This window comes from Canis aureus, chromosome 9 (genome assembly GCF_053574225.1).
Source record: "Canis aureus isolate CA01 chromosome 9, VMU_Caureus_v.1.0, whole genome shotgun sequence".
NCBI lineage: Eukaryota > Metazoa > Chordata > Mammalia > Carnivora > Canidae > Canis > Canis aureus.
The window spans coordinates 33,744,266-33,770,665 of NC_135619.1; the positions used below are offsets into that span (position 1 = coordinate 33,744,266).

General features: G+C 38.7%; 1 protein-coding gene across 1 annotated transcript; it reads right to left on the reverse strand.

Annotated features, from left to right (window-relative positions):
- Positions 1-9,155: 9,155 nt before the first annotated feature.
- Positions 9,156-23,544, reverse strand: GMFB (glia maturation factor beta). The gene is made up of 7 exons (XM_077909347.1): positions 23,386-23,544; positions 18,470-18,566; positions 17,032-17,081; positions 16,355-16,404; positions 15,783-15,865; positions 14,705-14,778; positions 9,156-12,872 (listed from the first exon to the last, which is right to left on the reverse strand). The coding sequence occupies exons 1-7, from the start codon at positions 23,386-23,388 to the stop codon at positions 12,801-12,803; spliced, it is 429 nt and encodes a 142-aa protein (XP_077765473.1). The 5' UTR covers positions 23,389-23,544; the 3' UTR covers positions 9,156-12,800.
- Positions 23,545-26,400: the final 2,856 nt, after the last annotated feature.

Consider the following 26,400-nt stretch of genomic DNA (forward strand, 5'->3'; position numbering starts at 1 on the left):
TCGTGATCCGGGGGTCCTCGGTTTGAGTCCTGCATAGGGCTCCCTGCATGGAGCCTGCTGCTCCCTCTGCCTATGCCTCTGCCTCTCGCTCTGTGTCTCTCATGAATAAATAAATAAATTCTTAAAAAAAAAAAAAAGAATGGGAAAGTATTCAAACTCTATAACAGGCAGTAGTCCAAAGATCCACTCCTAGGTTGCTACCTGAATCTACTCATGTTTTCCTAGGCCAACCTCATTAGCCCTGAGACATCACAGAACCTGACCCTGGGAGTCTAGCAATGCCACTGGCTTGGAAAACATGAAAAAAAAAAAAAAAAAAGAGCCAACCTTTGCAGACATAATACACCAAATCCTCTTGTATGGAGGTGCTACCCAGTGAGCACCAAGCACCAGTCTAAAGGTTTCTTCTACATGTTGTAGTTGGGCCAGATAATGAGTATGTTTTTTTTCATGTGTTAGTCTTTGAATCTTACGTTCGTTTGTGGTTCACCTTAAAATTGTACACTTTAAAAATATTTATACATTTTTGTATTAGAAACATTTTATAATTTTTTTAGAGTAAAAAGTTCACTTTTTAGAACCACTTCCCTACAGTTCTTTTGGAAGAGCTCCATTTCTCTTCCTCAGAGAAGAGGCCACAAGCTAGGAGAACAGTAATGAGGTTCCACCTCTCACCTCCAACATTACAACGATTCTCACCTTTGAAGATTTATTTTTTCTTGACAGAGAGAGAGCATGCACACACAAGCAGGGGAAGCGGCAGGCAGAGGGAGAAGGAGAAGCAGACTCCCCCACTGAGCAAGGAGTCCAACGCAAGGCTGATCCCAGGAGGACCCGGGGATTGTGATCCGAGCCGAAGGCAGACAGAAGGCAGACGCTCAACGACTGAACCACCCAGGTGCCCAGATTCTCACCTTCAGAAACTGGGCTCCATCCTATCCACGCCAGGCCTGAGGTGGGTGCAGTGTCCTGGCCTGTTTGCACTGGTGTGGGCAGGCTGAAGGAAACTAACCGGGAAAGGTGTGGGACACTGGGGCAGGAAGTAGCTGCCACAAGCCACTACCACCCCCAGGGCTACAGGATGTAAAGGGAACCGAATCTGTGAGAGAGGCTGGGAGGCAGGAAGGGCTAACATGGCCATGGGTAAAGGAAACTCAGGTTGGTTTTGAGCAAGCCAAAGAAGTGAAATTGAGAAGACATTAGCAAAATACATGACCAGGTGGTTCAACTGCAGGAGGTGCTTTATTATCCTAAGTGCAGATGATCAACAAACTTCTGCATTTGAGGTGAAAACCAGAAAACTCAGTCTGTGTAGCTGGAGAGAGGTGCTTCCAGTTCCCGGGCCATATTCCAACTTCAGTGAGGCTCAGCTCTACAGCTATTCCTGGGTCAGGCTCTTCATTATCATCCGTAATCTCACAATCCTCCCAGGACTAGAGATGGATTAAAATGAGTCCCCAGAAATTTCAACAACAAGAATGCCAATATGGAAAAAATTATACCACCTAACTGAGAAATACAAAAGAGGTAACTAAAACATTTTCCTTGATTGAAGTTTTAAGGGGATCCCTGGGTGGCTCAGTGGTTTAGTGCCTGCCTTCGGCCCAGGGTGTGGTCCTGGAGTCCCAGGATCCAGTCCCGCATCGGGCTCCCTGTGTGGAGCCTGCTTTTCTCTCTGCCTGTGTCTCTGCCTCTCTCTCTGTCTCTCATGAATAAATAAATAAAATCTTTTTTTTTAAAAGACATTTTTCCCAAATTAATTTATATAACCACGATTGTAATCAACATCTCAATGCAATTTTAAACTAAATGATATTAAAGTTCCCCTTAAAGAATAAATATATGAAAATACCAAATAAATATTTGAAAATAAAGGTGAAAAGAAATTAGCCTTATTGAGATTTGAAAACATCTTATAAACCTACAATAATACTGATTGAGTCACAAAACTCAACAAGCATTAACAATATATTAGAATAATTGTTTCAGAGCAGCCCAGGTGGCTCAGCGGTTTAGTGCTGCCTTCAGCCCAGGGCATGATCCTGGAGGCCCAGGATCGAGTCCCACGTCAGGCTCACTGCATGGAGCCTGCTTCTCCCTCTGCCTGTGTCTCTCTCTGTGTCTCTCATGAATAAATAAAATCTTAAAAAAAAAAAAAAGACTTAAAAAAAAAGAATAATTGTTTCAGAAAAAGACCACGTTCCATATAAGAATTGAACATTTTCTGGGATGCCTGGGTGACTCAGTTGGTTGAGTATCTGCCTTTGGCTCAGGTCATGATCCCAGGGTCCTGGAATCAAGCCCCAACTCAGGTTCCTTGCTCAGCAGGAAGCCTGCTTCTCCCTCTTCCTCTGCTGCTCCTTCTGCTTTTGCTCTCTCTCTCTCTCTGTCAAAAAATAAAATATAAAATAAAATAAAATAAAATAAAATAAAATAAAATAAAATAAAATAAAATAAAATAAAATAACACTTTCTAAAGGAAACATCTCAAATTATTGGGAAAAATATTTTTAGATATGTTAAAAATATCTAACATATTTGTTAGGTATGTTTAATAATTTAAATTCTCTCTTCATATTTTATAACTAGGTCAATCCAAAGCTTACCATAAAATGATAAAAGTACATGTAGGGTTGTCAAATCTCTGGGCATAGGTATCTTTTTAAACTAAACTTTTTAAACTAAAAAGCAGTGAGTTACATCACACACACACATACACACACACACACACAAAATCGCACCCAATCAACAGATTCAACAATGCAAATAAATAAATAAATAAATACAAATTTTAAAACTATAAAATAAATAAAAAGAGGAAACAAATATTCCCAGAAAAAAAAAAGACAAAGGATTAAGGATTTTGAAAACTCACTAAAATCAATTCTAAAAAACCATCTAGAAAAGGACAAAAGATAGGATCACACAATATACGGTTGTAGTTGGTTAACAAAGTATATGAGAAAATATTCAGGTAACTCTAGTAATCAAAGAAAAGCAAATTTAAAAATAAAGATAACCATTTTGTAAATCAAATTAAACAGTATTTAAAATAAATAAAAGTATTCAATGTTGGCAAGGTTCCCTTGTCCATACTTGCTGTTCAGTATAATAAGTCCAGTTCAGTATAATAAGCCCCTTAAAAATAATCCAAAGCATGGAAAAATTCTTTTGCACAAAAATATCTATAGCAGTAATTTCAAAACAACCAAAATATCCAACAACAAGGGAATTATTGAGTAAAGCATGATATATGTACTCAGAAAAATATTATGAAACTACCTTTATGAATAGTTTTTTAAAATAAAGAATGTATATAATAAATTAATAAAATTTATTAAAATTTCATTACTCATGAAATTGAATAATATCATTTGCAATATGATACATATACAATTATATGTGGGAATAGATTGAAAAGACACTAATATATATTAAGATTTTTTTCCAGTTTTAGTGAGATATGATTGATACATAACATGTAAGATTAAGGTATACAACGTGATGATTTGATATGCAAATATAGAGTTGACCCTTGAGGGCACTTGGATGGTTGAGCACCTGCCTTTGGCTCAGGTTGTGATCCCAGGGTCTTAGGATCAAGTTCTACATTGGGCCCCTTGCAGGGAGCCTGCTTCTCCCTCTGCCTATGTCTCTGCCTCTCTCTCTCTATGTGTCTCTCATGAATAAATAAATAAAATCTTAAAAAAAAAAAAAAGAGTTGACCCTTGAACAACATGGAGGTTATTCCTGCATAGTCGAAAATCCATGAATAACTTTTGATTCCCCAAAAACTTGGCTACTGATTCACTACTGTCCACTGGAAGCCTTATGAATAATATAAACAGTTGATTGATACATTTTGTAGATGTATTATATACCGTATTCTTACAATAAACTAGAGAAAATAAAATATTAAGAAAATCATAACAGAAAATACATTTATAGTACTGTACTGTATCAAAAAAAAAATCCATGTATAAATGGACCCATACATTTCAAACCTGTATTGTTGGGTCAGCTGTAGTACCTTTTTTTTAAACCATGCACAGTTATTTCACTTCTATTTTTTAATCTATTTTTCCTTTTTTTTTTTGTTTTTTTGAGAGAGTGAGGGAGGGGCAGCCGAAGAAGGAGGGAGAGAGAGAATCTCAAGCATGCTCCACTCCCAGAGCAGAGTCCAAGGTGGGGCTATATCGCACAACCCTGAGATCATGACCTGAGCCAAAATCAAGAGTCCAAGGCTTAATTGCCTGAGCCACCCAGGAGCCCCTGTAGTTTCTTTTTAAATGTATTCATAAAATATTTAATTGTAGAAATGCTGTTAGCTGCCGGTTCCCAGGTAAGTCCTTTGTTGAGATATAAAGTGTTTCTAAAATATTTTATAGACTATGAAGAAATTTTGTTTTCCTTGCTTAACTGTTCAATCTTACTAATAATACTTGTCTGACTCTTAGGGGTGCCTGGGTAGCTCAGTCAGTTAAGCATCTGCCTTTGGCTCAGGTCATGATCTCAGGGTCCTGGGATCAAGCCTTGTGTCTGGCTCCCTGCTCAGTGCTTCTCTCTCTCCCTCTGGCCTTCCACATGCTCCCCTACCACTGCTTGTGCTCTCTCTCTCTCTTCAATAAATAAAATATTTTTAAAAATGTATTGCTTTTAAATATATAACTCAAATCTTATTTTTAAATTTTTTTAAAGATTTTTATTTATTTATTTATGAGAGACACAGAAAGACATAGGCAGAGGGAGAAGCAGGCTCTCTGTGGGGAGCCGGATGTGGGACTCCATCCCAGGACCCCAGGATCACACCCTGAGCCAAAGGCAGATGCTCAACCACTGAACTAACTACCCAGGTGCCCCTATAACTGAAATTTTAAAATCAATAAGTAGGTTAGAAGACAAAGTTGAGGTAAATCTCTCAGAATAAGAACAAAAAAGATAAAAAGATAAACAATAGAAAAGATAAGAAAATTAAAGATTCAGAGCAAGCAGTCCAACATCCAAGCCAGTAAGAGACCTAGAGAGGAAAAATGTGGAGATTACCAGATAAATCATAGGAAAACATTTTTCCTTGAACTACAATTTACTTAAATGTACATAGTCTCCTTTCTTATTTGAAATCTTTTGGAACTGACAGAATTTTCTATTTGTTGAAGCATTTGGAAGAATTGGCTAGGCATTTGAGTCATCTGCTGGAGGTATTTAGGGAAAAAATAATAACTACATTGAAAAATAAGAAAATGGGGACAAAAGATCATGGTTAATTCAAGTAAAACAAAAGTCATAGAAAGGGTAACCAAGAAGAAGCCCTAAAAAGTCATCCAAAGATGCAAAAGATGACTTCCAGGAAGGAATCAGCATTTGAAGGCGGCTTGCCCTACTCTGGGAACTCATGGCCAGTCAGTGATAAATAGAGAAGCTAATGACATCCAAAAGAATAGCAATCCACTTACCAGCAGCACGTGCAAGTGAAAAAAAAACCAGATCCAGGAGGTTAGAATCCACTGGTCCAAGCAGGCATAGAAGTTAATGTCTTTTCTTTCAACCTCCCCTCCCCAACACCATGGGGGAAAGCGCCAGTGGCAATACAAGAGAGCTGGACCTGAGGACAAGTGCTCTGTCCTACCCCACCCCAAGTGTAGTATGTGTTGAAGGAGAGATGAAATTTGAATCAAATATGAGATTGAATTTTTAAAACAAACAGAACTGAATCTTAGTAACAGAAAAAGAAACTTGTAACAAATATTATGGAAATAGATCATCAAGGAAGTTTTTTTTGCCAGAGGAAAAAAGAGAGATTTGATGGGGAACGGAGAGGTAGCAATTTTTGAAAAACAGCCCCAAAATTGTTTTTACATGATTACCTTTGAGAGTCCTTCTTCAGATCAGTTACATAAATTAGAAAACTATCAGATGGTAGTAAGTGCTAGGCAGAGAATTAAAACAGATGTGATATGATGGTGGAGGTGTTGCTACCTCAGGATGAATGATCAGGGAAAGCCTTTGTGAGAGGCAACATTTAAGCTCAGTTCAGAATAAAGGAGCCAGCCAAATGAATATTGGGGAGGTGGGTGGGTGCAGAAGAAGGAGAGTGGCCAATCTTCCCAGGAAGAAGCTGCAGCTAGTGAAAATGCCTGAGCTTGATGTATTTAAAGAACAAAAATAAGGGACGCCTGGGTGGCTCAGTGGTTGAGCACCTGCCTTGTGCTCGGAGCATAATCCTGGGGTCCTGGGATCAAGTCCTGCATCCAGCTCCCCATAAGGAGTCTGCTTCTCCTCTGCCTGTGTCTCTGCCTTTCATGAATAAATAAATAAAATCTTAAAAAAAAAAAAAAAAAGGAACAAAAATAAGCCCTGCATGGCTTCGGTGTAGTGGGCTAGAATAGGCCACAATGAGATCAGAGAAGTATGCAGGGGTAGGATCTGAGAGCTGACCCCGATGGCGAAGGAAGCAAACTGTACCCTCCCTGATGGCAACGAGACCAAGATGCATGCTTCTTGTGGGCCAGCATGAACCCTGAGGAAGGGAGCTGGACAAGATGCCAGTCTGGAGAAGTAAGGTGCTGCCTACCAGAAGCTGAGTTTGTAAAGCCACTAGCCATAGACGACATGACCCATGTCAAGGGGACTTTCAGCCAAAATCCCCAGTGGGAATTGGCAAGGAACTCTCGGAAGCATTCAATGAGGGAAAAGAGTTGGTACTTGACAGTAGCCACACCCCAGAGAGCTCTGACTCCAGATTACATTTGTACCAGGTGAATGAGTCTTTTTCTGCTCCCTTATGTTGCCTCCCCCTACCAATCCCAGAGGGTCCAGAGACAACTAGTTAATGGGGGAGCGAGGCAGGGAGGCAGTAATGAGGGACAGACTACATCCCATCCCCATGGGGGGTTCCCAGGCTTGATGGAAGTGGAGTGGAGGGAAGAGAGAAGTGAGGGAGGGAGCTTGCTTTAAAGGAAGTAAGATATTGAAGTTTTGACGTTGGACTAGGTTGGGATTTTTATTACCTGAAAAAATGAGTGTAATTCTATAAATTTTTAGGGTGTCTAAAAAAGAGGATTCCTCCAGACGGGAAAGAGGTAACAAAAAAAGGTCACAGTGGATTTCTTGGGGCAGTAGACATTTTCTTCTTTTTGCTTGCATTTTCTGATTTTTCTCTAATGATACTGGTTTAATAAAAGTTTTGTGTTTTCCTACATTAGTTACTGTATTTAGTTCAACCAACAATAGATTTCATGGTATACCAATCTCATGGCATTGGAGATAATTACTGAAGATTGTTGATTTTCACAGGCAGCAAGCAGCAGCCTGGGGAGGGTGTCCCTGTTGGTAGGGGATGAGGCCCAGAGCATGTTTGCATGAAAGAAGGGTATTCAACTAGGCTGGAGTGTAAATGTAGGGAATAGTGGCAGGTGAAACCAGTAGTAGTATCAGAATTAGCTTCTTTTGCATGCAAGTAAACAGACATGTCCACAATAACTTAATTTCTGGTAGGGACAGACTTGCAGAGGAATCCAGAAAGAGCTAACCAACCAAGTCTCAGAGGGAACTCTGCGGAGTGGCCCTGGGTCAAAAGAGGCCCTAGGAACCTCAAAGATGAGAATGTGACTCTTCAGTGTGGGGCTTCTCCTTCAACATGCTTCAGCTACTCTGCATGCCTGCTTCCTTCTATACTGCCCCACCTGGCATCTTCTCTCCCTCTTCTCCATCTAATGGCATGCTTCCAAGCTCAGTTCCCATTTCAAGAGAATGAGGTCATCTTTCCAGCATCAGGAATTGAACTGTAAAGTACCTCTTGGTATCTGACACTGGGAGATTGGCCCAGCTCATTGTTTGGTACCAGTCAAGTGGCATCTCAGAGGCTAGGCTCTAGAGTTCAACCAGGGGGTTGGAAATGAGAGATCCTGTGTATCTGAAGGATGGGCAGGGGCTGAGGACGAGGGGTACAGACATGTGAGGCAAATCATGGATACTTGAAGGCTTCAGCAAGGAGCAATGACTGGGGCATTTCTACCTAATGGAGGGCTGCAGCACATTTGGGCATGGCTGTCTACCACAGGAAAGGAGTGGGCCAAAACACTGAAAGCCTGAAATTCTAGGAAGAGAATCCGTGCTTAATCCTGTGATAGTAACAAGGTGTGTCCTGCTCATTCATGCACACTCACACACACACACACACATACAGTCTGGAGACTACAGCATTGCTTTTGGATACAACCTAGGCATTCATTTTTCCTTTCCTATAACTAGAAAAGGGGGTTACCTTGGCAGGATGCTTTCATGTCATGTGGGGACAGACCTCAAGTAAAGAGATGGTGTAAAAATTCCCTGATGCTCAGCAGTAAGATCTTTATATCTACTTGGCTCCCCAACATAACCAAAAATATACTGTAAAGGATCCAATATCCACTCAGGGTGTGCCCTCATACAAATGAAAGTGGGCTCACCCTGGGACTTAAAGTGGTCAAAAAAGCTTTTTGCTGAAAAGTAAAAGGTCAGGAAAAAAAATGAAGGTGAAAAAATTTAGGAGCTGGCTGTTTGAATAGGTAAATGGACAAATTTGAGAAATAAGACATGTTTCCAAGCTCTGGCCAATTCTCCTTGTGAGATTTTTGAAGACAGGAAGGCATAAACTAATCCTTTCACAAACAAACAAATCCTGACTTCTATCACATATTCAACCACAAGAGGTGTATGGTAGACTAAAGGCTAGGTAAGTAGTGGTGACTTGTACTCATTCAATAGATAGCTATGAAACACAAACCACGCAGAAAGGTAGGATGGATCTTCAATGGATGTTTAATAAATAGTGATATACTATATTCAATAAAAGATCCTTCAACTTGACTTCTTAGGAAGTATACAGCCCCTTTAACATATAGTTTTCCAAGAGCAAGGGTTCATCATGATATAATGCCTTCCCACCACTACAAACAAATCATTTTAGCCTCAGGACAAGTTTTAGAAATTTTTATAATCTTGTTATCTTATAATCCCATCTTTGCCAAGAGATTCCTGTTTATTTTGCCTCTCAGTTTTCCCAGAGAATGGAAAGTGAATATGTGTGGCTCACGCAAAAGCCACACAACTTGAGCCAAGCAGGTAATAGTAACTTCAAAAGGCAGAGGGGGTGAGAAAAAAATGAAAGCCAAAAGTCCTTTCATGTTAACATTTTATTTAAACCAGTACAAGCACCATGCTTAACAGAAGACTGTCCAAAATAAACATGCAATATGAACTAGCAGAGACTGAAATCACAGCTTAAAAAGTTGTGCCAGTTGTTGAGTTTGTTAAATGATGACAGGGAACTGTTAAAATTCACAAGACCAAACCATTAATGTTTCAAGCCTCCTCGATGAGATTATATTGGACCATCTAGATCAGTGGGAACTGCCCTGGCAAGTTAGTGATCTCAAACAATATTCAAGTAATATATGTGTATGAACTATATTCCAAAAAGCAATAAAACACAGTTTCTATCACAACCTTAACATAGTTGTTTTGAATATTACATGAACATGGTCACTGATTTGAAATGTCAAATGGCATAACAAGAAACAGATTTCTCAAGAATATTCAACTTGGGACCATTGGTGTTAAGTGGCCTAAGAAGATTTACATTCTTCCAGAAATACAAAATAAGATTTGTCCAGAAATGTTTGAGACACTTCTTCACATAAGTTGTAAAGGCTCAAATTCTGTAGATTCCAGTATTATCAGTCTAGTGAACAAATAGAGAAAGCAACTGTACTAAGAATACTTGAATTGATAGAATACAAGTTACTCTCTACTTCCACCAAATATCAGCATTTAAACTCTTATGAAAATATCTATTCATCACTAGTCCACATTATGGATTAATGACATTGCTCAGGTTTCAAAGTAGTCCAAACATTTTTTTAAGTATACCTTCCTTACTATCTACATATAGGTGGGAATAAAGACAGCCAAATTTAATTTGGCAATAAACTCCTCTAACTGGAAATTTTTAAAGTGTCAAACCAGATACAGTTTATGGCTACATTTGACTCCTGAAAATAGGAGATAAAAGGGGAGAGAAAAGTGCTGACAGACATTCTGCTACAAAGATTATTTAGTAATGGTAATAAAAAATTTAGCAACACCCTCTTAAACAAGAGTATGTTTAACTGCACTAGGCATTTGGTAAACTTTTTAGAAATAGACAAATTTGAACATTTATTTTAGAAGTCAATTAAACAAAAACAATCTAACAATCTTTTTCCTAACATGATTGCTTCAATACCAAAACAAAGTGAAGACTATTCAAAACTCTGAAATTTTGGAATTTCAGCATAGTAACCTGAGAACAGATTTCTTCATTTGTCATTTATGTTGCCACAAAAACCATACTAAAAATATGCTAGGATTACTAGTTGGCTCTATTGTGACAACATCAGATGCTATGCAGAACTTATGAAAGGCCAAGAATTTTAAAACTAATGCTGACTTAGAAGACCATGAAGGAGGTTCCCAGGAAAAAAGCTGATGCCAAAAGGGAAAGATTAAGATATGAATGGGAATGGCTGCACTGGAAAGCTATGGAATGTAACAACTGGAATTATCCAATCTGGAGTTACTATTTGAGAGAAGGCAGAAAAAGAGAGCAAACTGAAAATATTCTTGAAAAGAACAATGCAAAATTTGATTACATGGAAGGGAAATTTATATAAAAAGTATGAGAACAACTCTAGAGCATAGGATTTGTAAGTCTCCCTACAGGACAGAGGGAGTAAAAACATGTTCTACTGATTTCCCCAATCAATCTACTGTCTTGCAAAATACATGTTATTGATAAGAAGTCAAACAAATTCAAAAAAACATGATTTATCACAGTTCTCTGTCCCTGTTAGAGAACAGGGGAACTAAGTTCTGTTTATGTAAGTCAGTCTCATCTGACATTATGAAGGATTTTCAAATTTGAAAACAAAATAACTAAAACATGCAAGACAAAGTAAGGAACCTCATTAAAAAATACATTCTTGCAGCACTAGTTTCTCTTATTGCTGCAAACCAGGTGAAACGAAATCTCATTTCCTTCATTTAAGAACATTAAAAACCCTCTCCATTCATTTGGGTTTTATTTGCATTTCCGCAGAATTATAAGTATTATTCTCCAATATCAAAATAGTTGTTTAAAGAACTCGTAAACTTCCTGGGTGAAGTTCTCTCTCTCTCTCTCTCTCTCTCTCTCTCTCTCTGGAAATTGGAATAAAGAATCCTTCCCATTCACTATCCAAAACAAATGCCCACTCTAGCACTTCCTCATCTCCAACTAACTTCCTATTGCTTCCTATTTTTGAGATTAGTGAAGCCAAACAGTGTTGGCAACAGAAGATTCAATATTGTGAAAATTCCAACTATCTTTACCTCTTCATTAAATTTGGCACAGAAACCTCAAAAAAATGCAAAGAATATAGAAATGAAAAATACACCAACATAAAATAATGCCTTTCCAGTTTTGAAATGATTGAGATATTCTTAATATAAGAATTTGTTCACCAAATTCAGTTAGTCTTTAGTCTCAAGACCTTTTATCAAATCAATGTTAAACAGTTAATTATATGTTCTTAAAGTACACTATATATTAGAATCCTTGCTTTATGCCAAGAATGCCAATAAAACAGATATCCAGTTTAGAATATCTTCTGACATTTAGGACATAAGATGCAATTTCTACTGATGTGTTAATGTTATTAACTCTAGCCAAGGTTTTAAGATAAGTAATTTTTCCTATGGCACAAAAGTCATCATAAATGTACCCCAAATTATAACTCTCAACTGCCATATATTCACCAATGCAAGCAGATAGTTGGAATTTTAAAAATATGAGGTTGATTTTATTACAAATTTCAGATACACACGTTAGAAAATTGTTTTACTTGGACCCTTTACAAAAGTATTAATTTCACCAAATCCGGAATACTGGCAGTGTAAAAGTTTTAAACTAACTTTAAAGCTAACAAATCAAAGGCACAGTATTAACACATTTAAAATAACTTGTGTTCACAGGACATTAAGAGGTGCTTTATAAATAAAGTGTTATTAACCTAGATCCAAAACTATCTAGCTATGACACAACCAGGAATGAAGCCCTTGATTAGTTCCAACCTATCAATTTCCAAGACTAACATGCTATTTTCTATAAGAAGAAAACAGAATAGTCATAACTACTATAAAATCTAACTCTCAGACCTTAAGAATGAATGATTGATGAACAAAGTTTCTGGACTTGATTAAAAAGATATAGGAAACCAAAGAAGGCATGGAATTGATGACAAGTGTATCTGTAATGCAGCATACACTACAGTAAATTATTTTTCATGGCTCTAAATTGGGTCATTCAAGTCTTTTACCCCAACTTAATTTTAAAGATTTGACAAGTGATAATATGCTATTTTCATATATAAACTGCTAATATCCAGTATTTGTCAAAAGGAGGCAACTGTTGTCTATCACAATCTAATACCCACTTTCCAATGGTGTCTGTAAATAGTAACAAATTCTGAACCATAAGTTATAGAAATTAGTCACAAGAGTGCAAAAAATCCCTGGAGAGAAGTAGTCCACCTAACAATTACAAATATAAGGAAACACTTTACAAAGTTTCATTACTATGAAGATGATTTCCCCTTTGTTCAAACTTTGAACAAATGAAGGATTTTTCTTTACTGCAGGAAACAAACTGTAAGTAACAGTGCATTTTTAGGCATAAGTATTTATGTCTGGTTCCAGTATGGTCAGGTTAATACATAAATACTTTAGAAACACAGAAGTTCACATTAGTGGAAAAATCCAAGTTTCTCACGTAACCATTCTTCGGTTAGGTCTTCGGTATTTCTTATTTCGAATACCTTAAGAAAAGAACCTTAGGTCATACTTTGGCACTCAAAAAATAAATAAATACACACACTATATATGTGAGTATTAAAAAATTCTCCTTCTTTCATTCATGTCGGTCATGACTTCTCTTTGTAAATTAGATATACCTTTACTTTTTGAAATGCTAAGTAATGTATTACCAAAGTTTAGCAATCAAGACGGCATAAAACCAAAACTCTTATCTTAAAAGTACAAATCTATGAATATTCTAAAAGAACTGTCCTGTACATCTTACCCACTAGGAGAGATACCACGAGTACACACAACTAAAATCAATCTAGCTAGTTAGTAAGTGGAAGAATATATGCTGGTCTTCCATAGTTGGAGGAAACACAAGCTGTAGATTGTTTTAAAAGGATGGACTACAGGTCCACAGCACAAAACTCTGCAAGAATCTGTATACACACACAGGCCCAGGAAGTATAATGGCTGTAAAGAAGCGATGTAATAGAGCAGAAAAGATGGGATCGAAGCCAATGTGGGTTTGAATCCTAGGTCTGTCATTTACTATCATGGACAACTCTTGGACAACAGTTTCATCGTCTAAATCTCAGTTCTTCCATCTACAGAATAGGAATATCACCATCAAACTCACATGATTGTGTTGAACACTCAATGTAATTATTTGTAAAAGTAACTTATAAATTCTAATGCCTTAGTTCCAGCACTTGATGGTGTGCGTGGGATTAGAACAGAAATGAGGTTGTTAATACGGCTCCCTCCTAACAAACTAACCCCCTTAGAGCAACTCCAGGGTGTTCCTATGGTACAAATGAGAAAAAGTAGTGTTGATAAGTTGGTGGTGTCAATGACAATCACATAAGATAAAGGGAAAAGGCCAAGGGCACTTAAACGACATCTCCTGGGTTGATAATTAAACACTTAGGGGGAAAACACTGACACTGCCCTTAAAATAAAACCTAAAAGGAAATTTTATTTAATATTGTTTCAGTGATATACTATTCCATTTCAAAACCTTAAAAGTATATACTGTGTCAACTCAAACTAATGCATGGAAGTTATATAAAGTATGAGAACAAGTACCCTTCTTACTGTTAAACTTCAACAATGCCATAAAACAATGGGGGAATGTTAAATCTTAAGCAAGGTGTCTCATATAAAACAGAATGGTCTAGCATAGTAAAGCTCATAAGTATTCTTACCAATTAATTTTAGACTTTGGTACTATATACAGTTAACTGCGTTAATAGGGAATTTCTGCACAGAATTTGGTTCATTTAGCCTATGGTAAAGGGCTCTCAGAAGCTTCAATGCTTACTTTTATCTACTAGAGATGACATTATGGAAGATGAAAAAACTCTCAATAGACTGAATTAGTGGCAGTAGCTTTTCTAAAGCTGCCTATATTTTAAATGTGATTTCTTCTAATCAACTTATAATTTCTTTTCAAAAAACACATTTTGATTAAAGACTTCTATCATTCTGGGTAGCCTGGGTGGCTCAGTGGTTTAGCGCCACCTTCAGTCCAGGGTGTGATCCTGGAGACCCAGGATTGAGTCCGACGTCAGGCTTCCTGCATGGAGCCTGTTTCTCCCTCTGCCTGTGTCTCTGCCTCTCTTTCTCTCTCCCCCTCTCTCATGAATAAATAAATAAAATCTTAAAAAAAAAAAAAAAGACTTCTATCATTCTATTTTCAAACAGTAAAACTTTCTATATTTACTGTTCTGTTCTAAATAACTTTCACCTGCATAAAAAATACTTAACTCTTCAGATTACTTTAGCTATTGCTCTAATAGTGAGAGAAAAATATTGTCTCTACAACCAAGTAAAATATAAATACCACCTTGGTTAGTTCAGCTGTTTGGACTAGCTTATTCTTACTCCCAGCATACATCATCTGTTGTTCAGGCTTACACCCTGGAAAAGAGATTAGTATAGAAATGAGACTTAGCTTTTGAAAAAGTGATGGGCTTTCATTTTTTACTTCTAAAATGGCATATTTAGGATTTTCTTTGCTATCAGGCTTACAAAAAACTTCAGTCTAAATGTGTATGGTGTATTTCAAGAGTCTTAAACTGCATACTGCCTGCATGGAGCCATTGCTAAATGACAAGTCCATAGGTTGATAAAAATAAATGTGGCTAGGTCTCTGCAGATCTTTTAGAACCTTGTAAATACTTAAGAAGCTTTCAGAATAACCTAATTTTGACATTAAATATCAAGATCAATTTTATGGATGCCAAACATATACAGGTTTAGGGATGGTGATGGATCATTGTGGGGAGACCTGTCCTGAAAAAGTTACATTGTGGGGAGACCTGTCTTTAACTTACATATTAAGTTAAAAAGGTACTGCAGTATATTTTAAGTGCTAAATAAACGATACAGGTAGTAAAGTTTAGAGAAAAGTTCAGAAAGTTTATTGTGGGCTTTAAATGGTGGTTACTGGGAGTTCTGGTGATAATGGATATATCTTAAGTAACAATAAGCCACTTTAATATCCAATGTAAGCTACTCTGGGACTTTTCTCAAGGTTCTAGGCATATCATCAGTAAGTACTATTTTAAAGATAAACACAAATATATATCATGATTATACATTAAGTTCATGTACTTATACACAAAACTTAAAAAGAAAATATATGTTGGTATTTTAAAATGTCACATTTCAAATTCCTTAAAATGTATGTATGATTTGACTAAACAATTACACTTCTAGAAATTTATCCTAAGAAAACAAGCAAGTTCTCAAGAATGGATATGTTATAGTAACTTTGTTCTAGGGCTGAATTCATGTGCATACATACCTTTTAGGCTATTCAACACTTCACATCTTTAAAACAAGCATAACATTTGTCTCCTATAAAAATGGTTTAATTAGATCAGATCCAAATAATGCACTATTTAAAGAAATTCACTCACCAACAGGACTGGAGAAAATAAAGCACAGAGGATATGAAACTCTTCCATCATCATGTTGGTATTTATAACTATACACAATGAAGGTTTTTCTCAAGTTAAAGAAACTAAAATTACTGTTCTATTTGATACAAGTACTTACCAACAAAGTTCTGAAAGAAAACACATATTTAGGGTGCTAATGAATGGTAAATTTCTGTCCTATCCATTTGAGCCATATCTTTATCTTATCATTATCTTTCCACAAAAGCATACATGAGCCCCGAAATTACAGAAACATATAATCTCTCAAAAATAAATTATAAAAGTATGGATTTAGGGTGGATTTTTTTCTATTTACTGTAAACACATAATAACAGAAGGAATTTTTTAAAAAGGAAATAATTCATCCCACTAAAATGTCAACTTCCCATTTTTCTTAGTCCAGTATGTGAGTACCTACTTTAATTGTGATCATGTTGTAGAAGAAGATTTTGTAAAATATAGGGCTTTTAAAAATTGAACAAACCAACTTCATAATAAAATTCTGACCACTAAAGAAAACAAATCTATTAAAAGCACTAAGAAAAGGATATCGAGGTTGTCGTTCAGGCAGTTCATCTTTAAGTTCATCTGGTGAAATGCCCTGGCACCATAAAGAAAAACAACTTTTAAACATTTTTCTAACCCATAAATACTTAAGAGATATGCCAAACAACCATTCTACTAATAGATATAAATTCATAACCATATACCACAATGCAAAATCTTATGTTACTAAATTGTATATAAACTGAGATTACTAAACCCTCAATCCACTGAAAGCCCACTCAGTTTAGTTCTGTTTATTAACATGCTCATGTTCCAGTTGTCAGGAAATAATAAGATTAATAAGCTACCTTTCAAAGGAAACATCAATGTCTGATTTAAGGGGGAAAAAGTTAATTTCTTTTTAGTCTAAATTAGTTACTTAATTTGACAAACTAAATGCTTAGGTTATAAGCATTTTAGTTTTTAATTACTGGTCAAGCAATTTAGAAGTTATACTGGACATGTAGCTCTAACTTCTACCACTTACTACCCTGAATTTCAGTAATGTTTTAAAGGTGATTCAATTAACAAGACAATGTGCTACAAAATAATTAGCACATGGTTTTCATGCATAATGAGCATGTATTTAGACTCATTATAAAAGTACATGTAACTAACATAGCATCTTTTAGGCAATAGTAAGTGCTTAACTATAAAAATGTACTTAGCAGGTCAAACAAACCTCAAGCTCTTCATCCAGTACCACCAGGCGTTTATCCTTATCAATCTTCACTAAAATAAAAATATAGTATAAGTAAACTGTGATTCTAATGTGACCTTGATCTACCCAACCCACGGATTCTCAGCCCTTTCTCTGGCATCTAAAATTAAAACATTAAGAAACACAAACATAAAACTCATTTGCAGTTTAGTTTATGGTCTATTAGCTAGCTGTGCTTTTCAAGCAGTCAGCATTTAAAGGCTTTTACCCATAATTCGCATCACCTAATTTGCTTATTTAGAGTTTTATGTCAGCTCCTTATATTTCCTGTGTATCTGAAGAATTCTGTAACTCAAATGCAACTTCCTACATAAGGTCCGAAAGGGTGACTGCAAACATGATTGGTCTATATAACGTGGTTAGAACTGCCGGAAAAAGCAGACCAGAAATTAAGACAGAACCACCACAAATTCCCTGCTTCTCCGGAGTCAAGATTTCATAGTGCAGTATGATTATTATGAGATATAAGATTATCAAATAGCAGTTATATCTATATTCAAATATATGTAACAATCCAAAGCCAAATGAAGTATATTTAGATAACCTATGCCTTTATTCTTTTCTATTACTGTGAAAAGCCGGCCATTTTTGGTTTTGCACTGATTTCATAGTAAATTCTTATAGAAAGATCTCAAATATCTTTACCTTTTGCAGCAAAATGGCACTGACATGAATTTTCACTTTTAAGAACTGTATGTCTCTGTTGTAGGATTTATTTGTAATAGAGCCAAAACTCATGACAAGTTGTCACTACCTCACTTCACATCTGCCAGATCCCTCTCTCTTAAGCATAGTCTATAGAGTTCTGCACTGTTACCCCCTTGACTTTCCCCTTCAGCTTTCTAAATCACTACTCCCATACCAAATATAACTTAAGAACATAAAAGAAATCTGCATAACATCAGATACAGTTCACAGTGGGAGAGGCAATATGCAAATAATTCTTTCCATTGTCAGAAGTCAGTGACACTTAAAAGTATGCTCTATAAAACTGGGGCTCAAGTCTAGAATTGAAATAAGGCCTCAAATCACTTTGAAGACAAAGCTGAACACTTAACCATTTCAGGTGCAGGTAAAGGTTTCTGGTTGAGATTGAATGACTGGGCAATTTTTAGTCTCCTGAGAAGTTAAAGGATGGAGTCGGATGGGTCACTACAATGACCAAGTGACTAAGATCATTTTCTCCAGAGCTGTGTAGGCAGCTGAGGAAGAAGGTAAGCACTCCACCTCTGTTCTGTGTTAACAGCTGTTACTTATTTTTTAAAGTGATCTAAAAGAAAGGGAGAGGATTAAAACAGAAGGAGGCAAATTATTTCCTAAAAGCTCAATTTATTCAATGTAGCTTGTAAGATAAAAATCAACTAAGACCATGTAACTGAGGCGATCACGTTTAGCTTACTTATAATGGCAGCATTGTTTGTTTCTTTGCGAAAACGAAACTTTCTCAGCTTTTCCACTAAATCTTCAGCAACATCACAAACCACCAAAGACTCACTCTAGAAAAGAAAAAAAAAAGATGCATAAAATGCCATGACTTCAATACAATTAACCAAGGTCATGTTAAAGTTATAAAAGCTAATACCTTTCTTTAAAAACATACACTGACATCTACATATGTCACAACTATGTGAGTTAACATGAAACACACAATTTTTTTTTTTTAAGATTTTATTTATTCATGAGAGACACACACAGAAAAAGGCAGAGACACAGGCAGAGGGAGACGCAGGTTCCATGCAGGGAGCCCGACGTGGGACTCAACCCCGGGTCTCCAGGATCATGCCCTGGGCTTAAGGTGCTAAACCGCTGAACCACTCGAGCTGCCCTTAAACACACAAATAATTAAAGAGCTCTTAAATCTACCAACCTTTGTATCTACATTAATTAAACACACTTGTTCATCTTATATGTATGTTATACTTTAACTTTTTCTTTGGCTAATCTAGTTCTCAAAGAACTAGATGCAATAATGTGCAACTTCATCAGAACCAGAGAGGAAGAGAAGAATATAGGAAATACAAGGATCACTGTCTGCTGTTAGAAAGTATATTTTTTGGGACACCTGGGTGGCTCAGTGGTTGAGTGTCTGTTTGGCCCAGGACATGATCCTGGTATCCCAGGATCCGAGTCCCACTTTGGGCTCCCTGCATGGAGCCTGCTTCTCCTCCCTCTGCCTATGTCTCTCTCTCTCTCTCTCTCTCTCTCTCTCTGTGTCTCTCATGAATAAATAAAATCTTAAAAAAAAAAAAAAAAAGAATTATGAAAGGGAGATGCCTGGCTGGCTCAGTCTGTAGAGAGTGCAACTCTTGACCTCGGGGTCATGAGTTCAAGTCCCACACTGGGTGTAGAGATTACTTAAAAAAAGGAACTATGAAAGCAAAACCAGATGAAACAAATATAAAAACTAAAAGAACCCTTTAAAAATTATGAAAAAATGTTAGAGATTCTTCTCCAGAAATGCAGTAAGGAAATTACTAAAAGCACTCTTTTAGTAATGCAGATGTATTACTGATTCCAAGGAAGAGCATGGAAAGCGTCTTTCCTCCTTTCATTAATGTGTAAAACTTCAAACACATACAAAAGGAGAGAGTAGTATGGTGGAACCCTATGCACCTATAATTCAGCTTCAAACATTATCAACACACAGCCAATCTTACTTCATCAATACTCTCAATACTGCCCGATGGTCTGCCACACAGCAAAAGGCCTGAAGTCATTTCAACTGTAAAAATTTTTGTATGTATCACAAAAATGACAGCATGTGCCATTACAATATAAGGACAACAAGATTATCACACCTAAAAAAAAACAAACAATAATTCTAGCCTCAAATAATCAAACAGAATTCAAATTCCCCTTACTGTTTGTTTTGTTTTCCTCCAACAGCTGGTTTGAGTCAGGTACCAAATAAGGTCCACATTCTTTGATCTTTTCATGCATAAGTCATCCCCCCCACCTTAAGAGAGTTAGAACAGTTCTGAGACCAATGCTAAATAACCCAAGATTAAGGTCTCCAATTTTAAGTTAAAATACAAATTTAATAAAAGCCTGCTTTTTTTTTTAAGATTTTATTTATTTATTCATGATAGACACAGAGAGAGAGAGAGAGAGAGAGAGGCAGAGAGAGAAGCAGGCTCCATGCAGAGAGCTCGACGAGGGACTGGAGCCCGACACGGTACTCGATCCCGGGACTCCAGGATCACGCCCTGGGTCGAAGGCAAAAGCCTGCTTTTTTGACCCCATGTTGGGTAAATGAGAGCATAAGTTAAAGCAGGAAATAGCTATCAATTTTAAATTGTCCTTTAAATTCAGAACACTGGTAATTGTAAGGTATGATACCATAGGATATGCTATTTACAATTAGAAAGGACATCCCACCAACAAGTATTAGCCAATGAATAAGGCTCCTGTGTGACTCAATATGCACATCCTATTAGTTTTCCTTAGAGAAAGAGATGCTAAGTCATATGGAGCTTCCTGAAAGTAGTATTCAACCCTAGTCTATCTTTTCTATCTTTTAAGAAAGATACAGAAATTAAAAAACTAAAATTTCCATTCTCTCTTCAACCAAAAGTACAACTATGAGTGAAACTAATAAATATTTTAGATTCCTCTTTAGGCAAAGACCAATTAATCACAAAAGTATTATCTTCCAGCTTTGATACTCAGAACTGCTTGTGCAATCCTGACATTCTAAGGACCAGGAACCCAGTGAAAAACATGCTGTGATTTAATTTATATAGCTCTTTTGGGGGGTATCTTCACCCCTCTCAATACATAATAAGGCCAAAAATTCCTTCCTACAAAAAAAAGGACCCAGGCTCAGTCAGTTCTAATTGCTTACAGTTAGTAGAAGCATTTAAGAATGAGTATAACACCCTGCAAACAACTCTATATGGCAAGTATTAACACACAGTTAAGAGGAGTGTTGAGCTCAAGTGTTCACTTATCGGTTTAACCAGATAAGGAACATTTAGTGAGTGTAAGCACTGAGCTAAGTGCTAGGGATACAATCCTATAAAATAAATAAATAATATGGGTCTGTCCTCAGGGAGCTTCTGATATAGTGTAGTAGAGAACATACCTATAGAGAACAGACCTACATCAAAAGGATCAGGAAAACATACACTTGTTTGCACCTGTGATAAGAACTAGGCAGGAGAGACATGGACTGCTACACGAACTTGAGACTAGGGAAGAATAGCATGGGCATAAAAGGTCTGCCTTAAAAGGTAACTGAACAAAAAAAAAAAACAAAAAAAACGGTATCTGAAGGACAAAAACTGGCTAGGCAAAGACCTTTGATTAAAGCAATCATGGCATATCTAAGATAATGAAAGGCCAGCGTGACTCAAGCATAGAGAATGAGCAGGTATACATGGTATAAGAGCAGGTATACATGGTATAAGAGGAGGTTGGGTTGGGGCTGGACCACATAGGGCCCAGTGGGTCATATTTTGGTCTTTATCCTATGAGCAAAGGGAAGCCAGTGAAATGTTTTAAGCAAAGTGGTGATGTTTGAAACATGATCAGATTTGCATGCAGGAAACAGGCAGAGTGCCAAGATGAATAGAGCAAGACTAGTTACTTGGCAAACCTAGTCCCAAGTGAGAGACGAAAAGTAGCTTGGGTTGATGAAGATCGAGAGAAATAGGGAAATACTGCTAATGAACAGTTAATATCTATTAAACACAATGAGAGAAACACAGTGCTGTCTTTTACATGCATCATACTCAAAACAAGCCTTTAAGATGGTTTTATTATCCCCACTTTGCAAGAAACTAAGGCTTAGAGAGTTATTTCTCCCCCAAAGTTACACAGCCAGTGAAGCCTGATCTTTTAGCCTGATCTCTAGCCACTCTTTTAACCTCTATAAAGGCACTAGTGACAGACTGGACATTGGTGGGGTGAGTTAGGAAAAAAGGGCCACCAAGATGACTGAAGCATCTCACTTGTGTCACAGACTAAATGGCACCTTTCATTGAGTTAAAAACAATGAGGAACAGCAGTTTTGCAGAGAAAGAGCATGAGTTCTATTTTGGACAAAGTAAGGTCCCGAGGGCGGGTTGGGGGAGGTTTCCTACAGGATAACTGAATAGTGGGATATATAGATCTGAACTGGATCTCAGAAGCAAGTGTAATACAAATTCACAAGTCATCTGCTTATATAGGTAGGAGACAAATGAAGCTGTAAGTGTAAGAAAGGATGGACAAAGAATACAGGGTGGAAAACAAAGCATTAGACTGGAGCTTAGAACTCCTACACGTGATATTCAGGTAAGCAGAACAGTCTGCATGGGACACAAATGGACACCAACAGGAAAAGTAGGAGGAATAAAACAGAAGCCAGGGGAAAGGCGGGGTGGGGGGGGGTGGGGATGCTTCAAAAAGGAGAGAGTAGTCAATTGCCTGGAATGTAGATGAAAAGTCAGGAAAGATGAGAATGAAGACAGTCCCTTGGGTTTGGTGACCATGACACGACCTATACGAAGGAGGTGGGCTGAGAAATGAGTGGGAGGTCAGAGACAGAGGACAGTGGGGGGATTGTGTTTTGTTTCTAATGAAAGTAGTGAGCACATTTAAACACCTGATAGGAAAAATCCAGAAAATCCTTGTTAGGCAATTTACTTGATTCTCCACGTTATTTTTGAGCGAGGGGTTCAACCTATCCGAGAATGGAAAGCCAAAGCCCCGAGGAGAAGCAAACTAAAGCTTCGGACGGTCACTTTAAGGCTAAGCACCAAAGCCTTGGGTCAAAAGGTTTCCAACTGCCCCCTACCTGAAGAAAGCAAGGATATGGAAAAATCCTTTAGGGACAGGCCTGGGAAGGAGGAGACTCAAGCTAAGGCCAGGCGGAGAGAATGGAATCCGAAATTTTCAAGCCCTTCCTGCAAAGGCCGCCAGGCGGAAAATGCTCAGCGCCTCTATGCCCCTCAGGCCTGGCCCGCGTCCCGGCAGAGACCCGAGTGGGGGTGGGGGGAGCCTTCGCTAGGCCAGACCCCCGGCCCTGCAGTTCAGGCGCTGCAAGCCTCCGTCCTCCAAGACCCGGCGAGGAGCCCTACTGGCCGCACCCCAGTCCCAGGATCGGCGGGGCGCGTCGACCCAGGCCTGGCTGGAGGATGCTGCCCTTAGGCGGGGTGGCAGCGGCGGCGGGGGGAGGCCAGGTCGCTGCTGTGGGCACGCGCCAGCGGCGGGCGGAAGCGGCCGCCGACCCACCCCGGGCGCTGCCCGCCGAGTCCGGCTCCGGCAAACAGCAGAGCCTGGCTGGCTGGCTGGCCCGGCCCTCCGGCCCCCGCCCTCCCGGCGGCAACTCACCATTTTCCTTCCGGCCGTCAGCAGCTCCTCGCCTTCCCTCGGGCCCCTTTAAGAATGGCACGGCGACCGCCTCCCTTCCTGCCCCGGCGCCTGGCAGAGTCGCCCCCACCCAGCAACGCGACTGGGGCGGGCCGGCACGTGACGGCGGACGGCGGGAGGCGCGGCTCAAACTTCGCCGCAACGCGAGCGCCCTCGTGCTCCGGCTCGCGCTGCTGCTAGGAGAGGAGGTTCTGTCCGTTGGAGAGTGGGGCGGCCGCGCCGAGATGCACTCGTAACATCCAAGCCCGTTCTCGCTTCCTTTTACCTTTACTCAAACTGAGAGCCGTTTCATGGTGGCACGATTAGGTCAATCATGTCAATGGCAAATAATGCACTGTTGGCCGCAGCCTACCTTCCAAACTTAACTGTCCGCTTTATTTTTTGAGCATGGAGTTCAGTCCGTTCAAGAACAGAAGCCGAAGTCCTCAAGTCCCTCAAAGGTCCCTCAAACCTAGGCACGCCTGTCTTTCCTCCCGTCCTCTCCAGAACCTCCCCACCACCTTCCAGGACTTGGGGATCCATTCCTGTTCTCAGTGGTGTTCATTTATTGAAGTATGATTGAATGAGGATGTCTATACGGGTGTTAATGAAACACTACCTGATGACACTTAAAGAAGTTTCTGTAGGAGGTGCGCACTTACTGGAGCAAGCTAATTTTTGAATGGAGTGAAGTTTGGAAGAGGAAAACTCTGAACTCCAGAATTCATACGGTTACCTCCAATAAAGAAGCTTCCTGGGGCAGGATAGTCGGTGTTTACGGGATGAGCTAGCATCATCCCTGGGGCCTGGGGCCTAACAGGTGCTCAATTAATACTTGCTGAATAAGTGAAAGAAAAAGAAAATTCCAGAACATGCTCCCGCTGTCATCCTTCTTCATTTGTACTGAACTGAATCATTAGAATTTTTATTTTTTAGGTTTTTATTTATTTGAGAGAGAGAGCTCGAGTGGGTGAAGGTAGAAGAGGGAGAGACAGAGGAAGAGGAAAAGGGATGAACAGACTGCCCTCTAAGACCAGGCACTGGATCTCAGGACGCTGAGATCAGACCTAAGCTGAAATCAAGAGTCAGTTGCTCAATGACTGAGCCACCCAGGTGCCCCTGAATTATTAGAATTTTTTTGAGTTTGTATTTAATGTTTAAATTTAATGAACTGTTAACATGTCAATAAATAACAATAAAGCAGGGTTCAACATATATAAACTAATTTGATACAATATCTACATTTTCTCATAAATTAGGAAAATGGAAGTATTAGCTATAAGAAATTCCACAGCTTAACTACTTTCTCATAGTGATCTGCTCCCAAAATACTTTTTACTATGAGAAGGGGACTGCTAAGTACGACACACAGTACCATGTAACAAATGATGGAAGAGAAAATGATGTTACTGGTCCATGAGCTTACATTTGACTTTAACATAGATTCTCCCCCCAACCCCCACCTTTTCCCAATCTCCTCTCTCCATCTATGGGAGGAATCAGAGAAAAAAGTGAAAAAATTAGTATTAAGCTACATGACATTACACCTGATAAATAACAAATCCATTGTTTTCTTTCCCTTACATTCTGTTTTTTTAATGTTTCCGAAGTGTTATTGGCTATGAAATGGGCTGATCTTATATTTCACGGAAAAGATGTTGGACTGGGTGTACTGACAAGAACAGCCATGAAAATGTGACTTATTTTATTTTATGGGAGGTATAAAATGAATATAGACTATAGAAACTTGAAACTCAGTCTACAGAACATGTTTTAATCAGAAAATATATTACAGCTATTTTATTTTTTAAAGATTTTATTTATTCATGAGAGAGAGAGAGAGGCAGAGACATAGGCAGAGGGAGCAGCAGGTTCCTCATAGGGAGCCCATTGTGGGCCTCTACCCAGGACCCCGGGATGACAACCTGAGCCAAAGGCAGATCTCAACCACTGAGCCACCCAGGTGCCACCCAAGTGCTATTTTAAATGAGGTTTGGAAATGCCATCTGGCTTAGGTTATTCACGGGGGGGTTGGGTTCCAGAACATTTTCCAAAACTTTTCTGCCTGGCTAACCTGTATAAAAAAGTCAAGAACAGGAGCAGCCCTGGAGGCACAGCGGTTTAGCGCCGCCTGAAGCCCAGGGTGTGATCCTGGAGATCGGGGATCGGGTCCCACGTAGGGCTTCCTGCATGGAGCCTGCTTCTCCCTCTGCCTGTGTCTCTGCCTCTCTCTCGCTCTCTCTGAATAAATAAATAAATAAATCTTTAAAAAAAAAAAAAGGTCAAGAACCTATCAATACTAGGATATGCTGAAATTACTGAAATGTGTTTCCTCCCCCAGAAGCATTTGACATGAAGACAAGATCAGGCTCGATAGTAAAGGAGTATTCTTTTTTTTTTTTTTTTTAAGATTTTATTTATTCATTCCAGAGAGAGAGAGAGAGAGAGAGAGGCAGAGACATAGGCAGAGGGAGAATCAGGCTCCATGCAGGGAGCCTGATGTGGGACTCAATCCCGGGACTCCAGGGTCACACCCTGGGCCAAAGGCAGGTGCCAAACCACTGAGCCACCCGGGCTGCCCCACAAAGGAGTATTCTAAGTAAAAACTGATGGAAGATCAGAACTAGAATAATCTTTTCTGGCCTGAAATTTTTCTTTTTTTTTTTTCTTTTTCTTTTTAAATTTTTTTTAAATTTTTATTTATTTATGATAGTCACACACACACACAGAGAGGCAGAGACATAGGCAGAGGGAGAAGCAGGCTCCATGCACCGGGAGCCCGACGTGGGATTCGATTCCGGGTCTCCAGGATCGCGCCCTGGGCCAAAGGCAGGCGCTAAACCGCTGCGCCACCCAGGGATCCCTAGCCTGAAATTTTTCTAAGTCCTTTATTCTCTGTAACAGCACCCTTGCTAAAGTATATTTGTATTATTTATATATTCCCACCCATTTACTCCATCAATAAAGAGTTACTGAGGACCCATTATATAATCGGCT

What these genes read in the sequence shown, in the direction of transcription:
- GMFB (XM_077909347.1), bottom strand. An exon ending in TACTGGATGAAGAGCTTGAG is followed by an intron (nt 16,405 to 17,031) that starts GTTTGTTTGACC and finishes TTATGGTGCCAG; the next exon opens with GGCATTTCACCAGATGAACT. An exon ending in TATTTTCTCCAGTCCTGTTG is followed by an intron (nt 14,779 to 15,782) that starts GTGAGTGAATTT and finishes TCTCTTTTCCAG; the next exon opens with GGTGTAAGCCTGAACAACAG.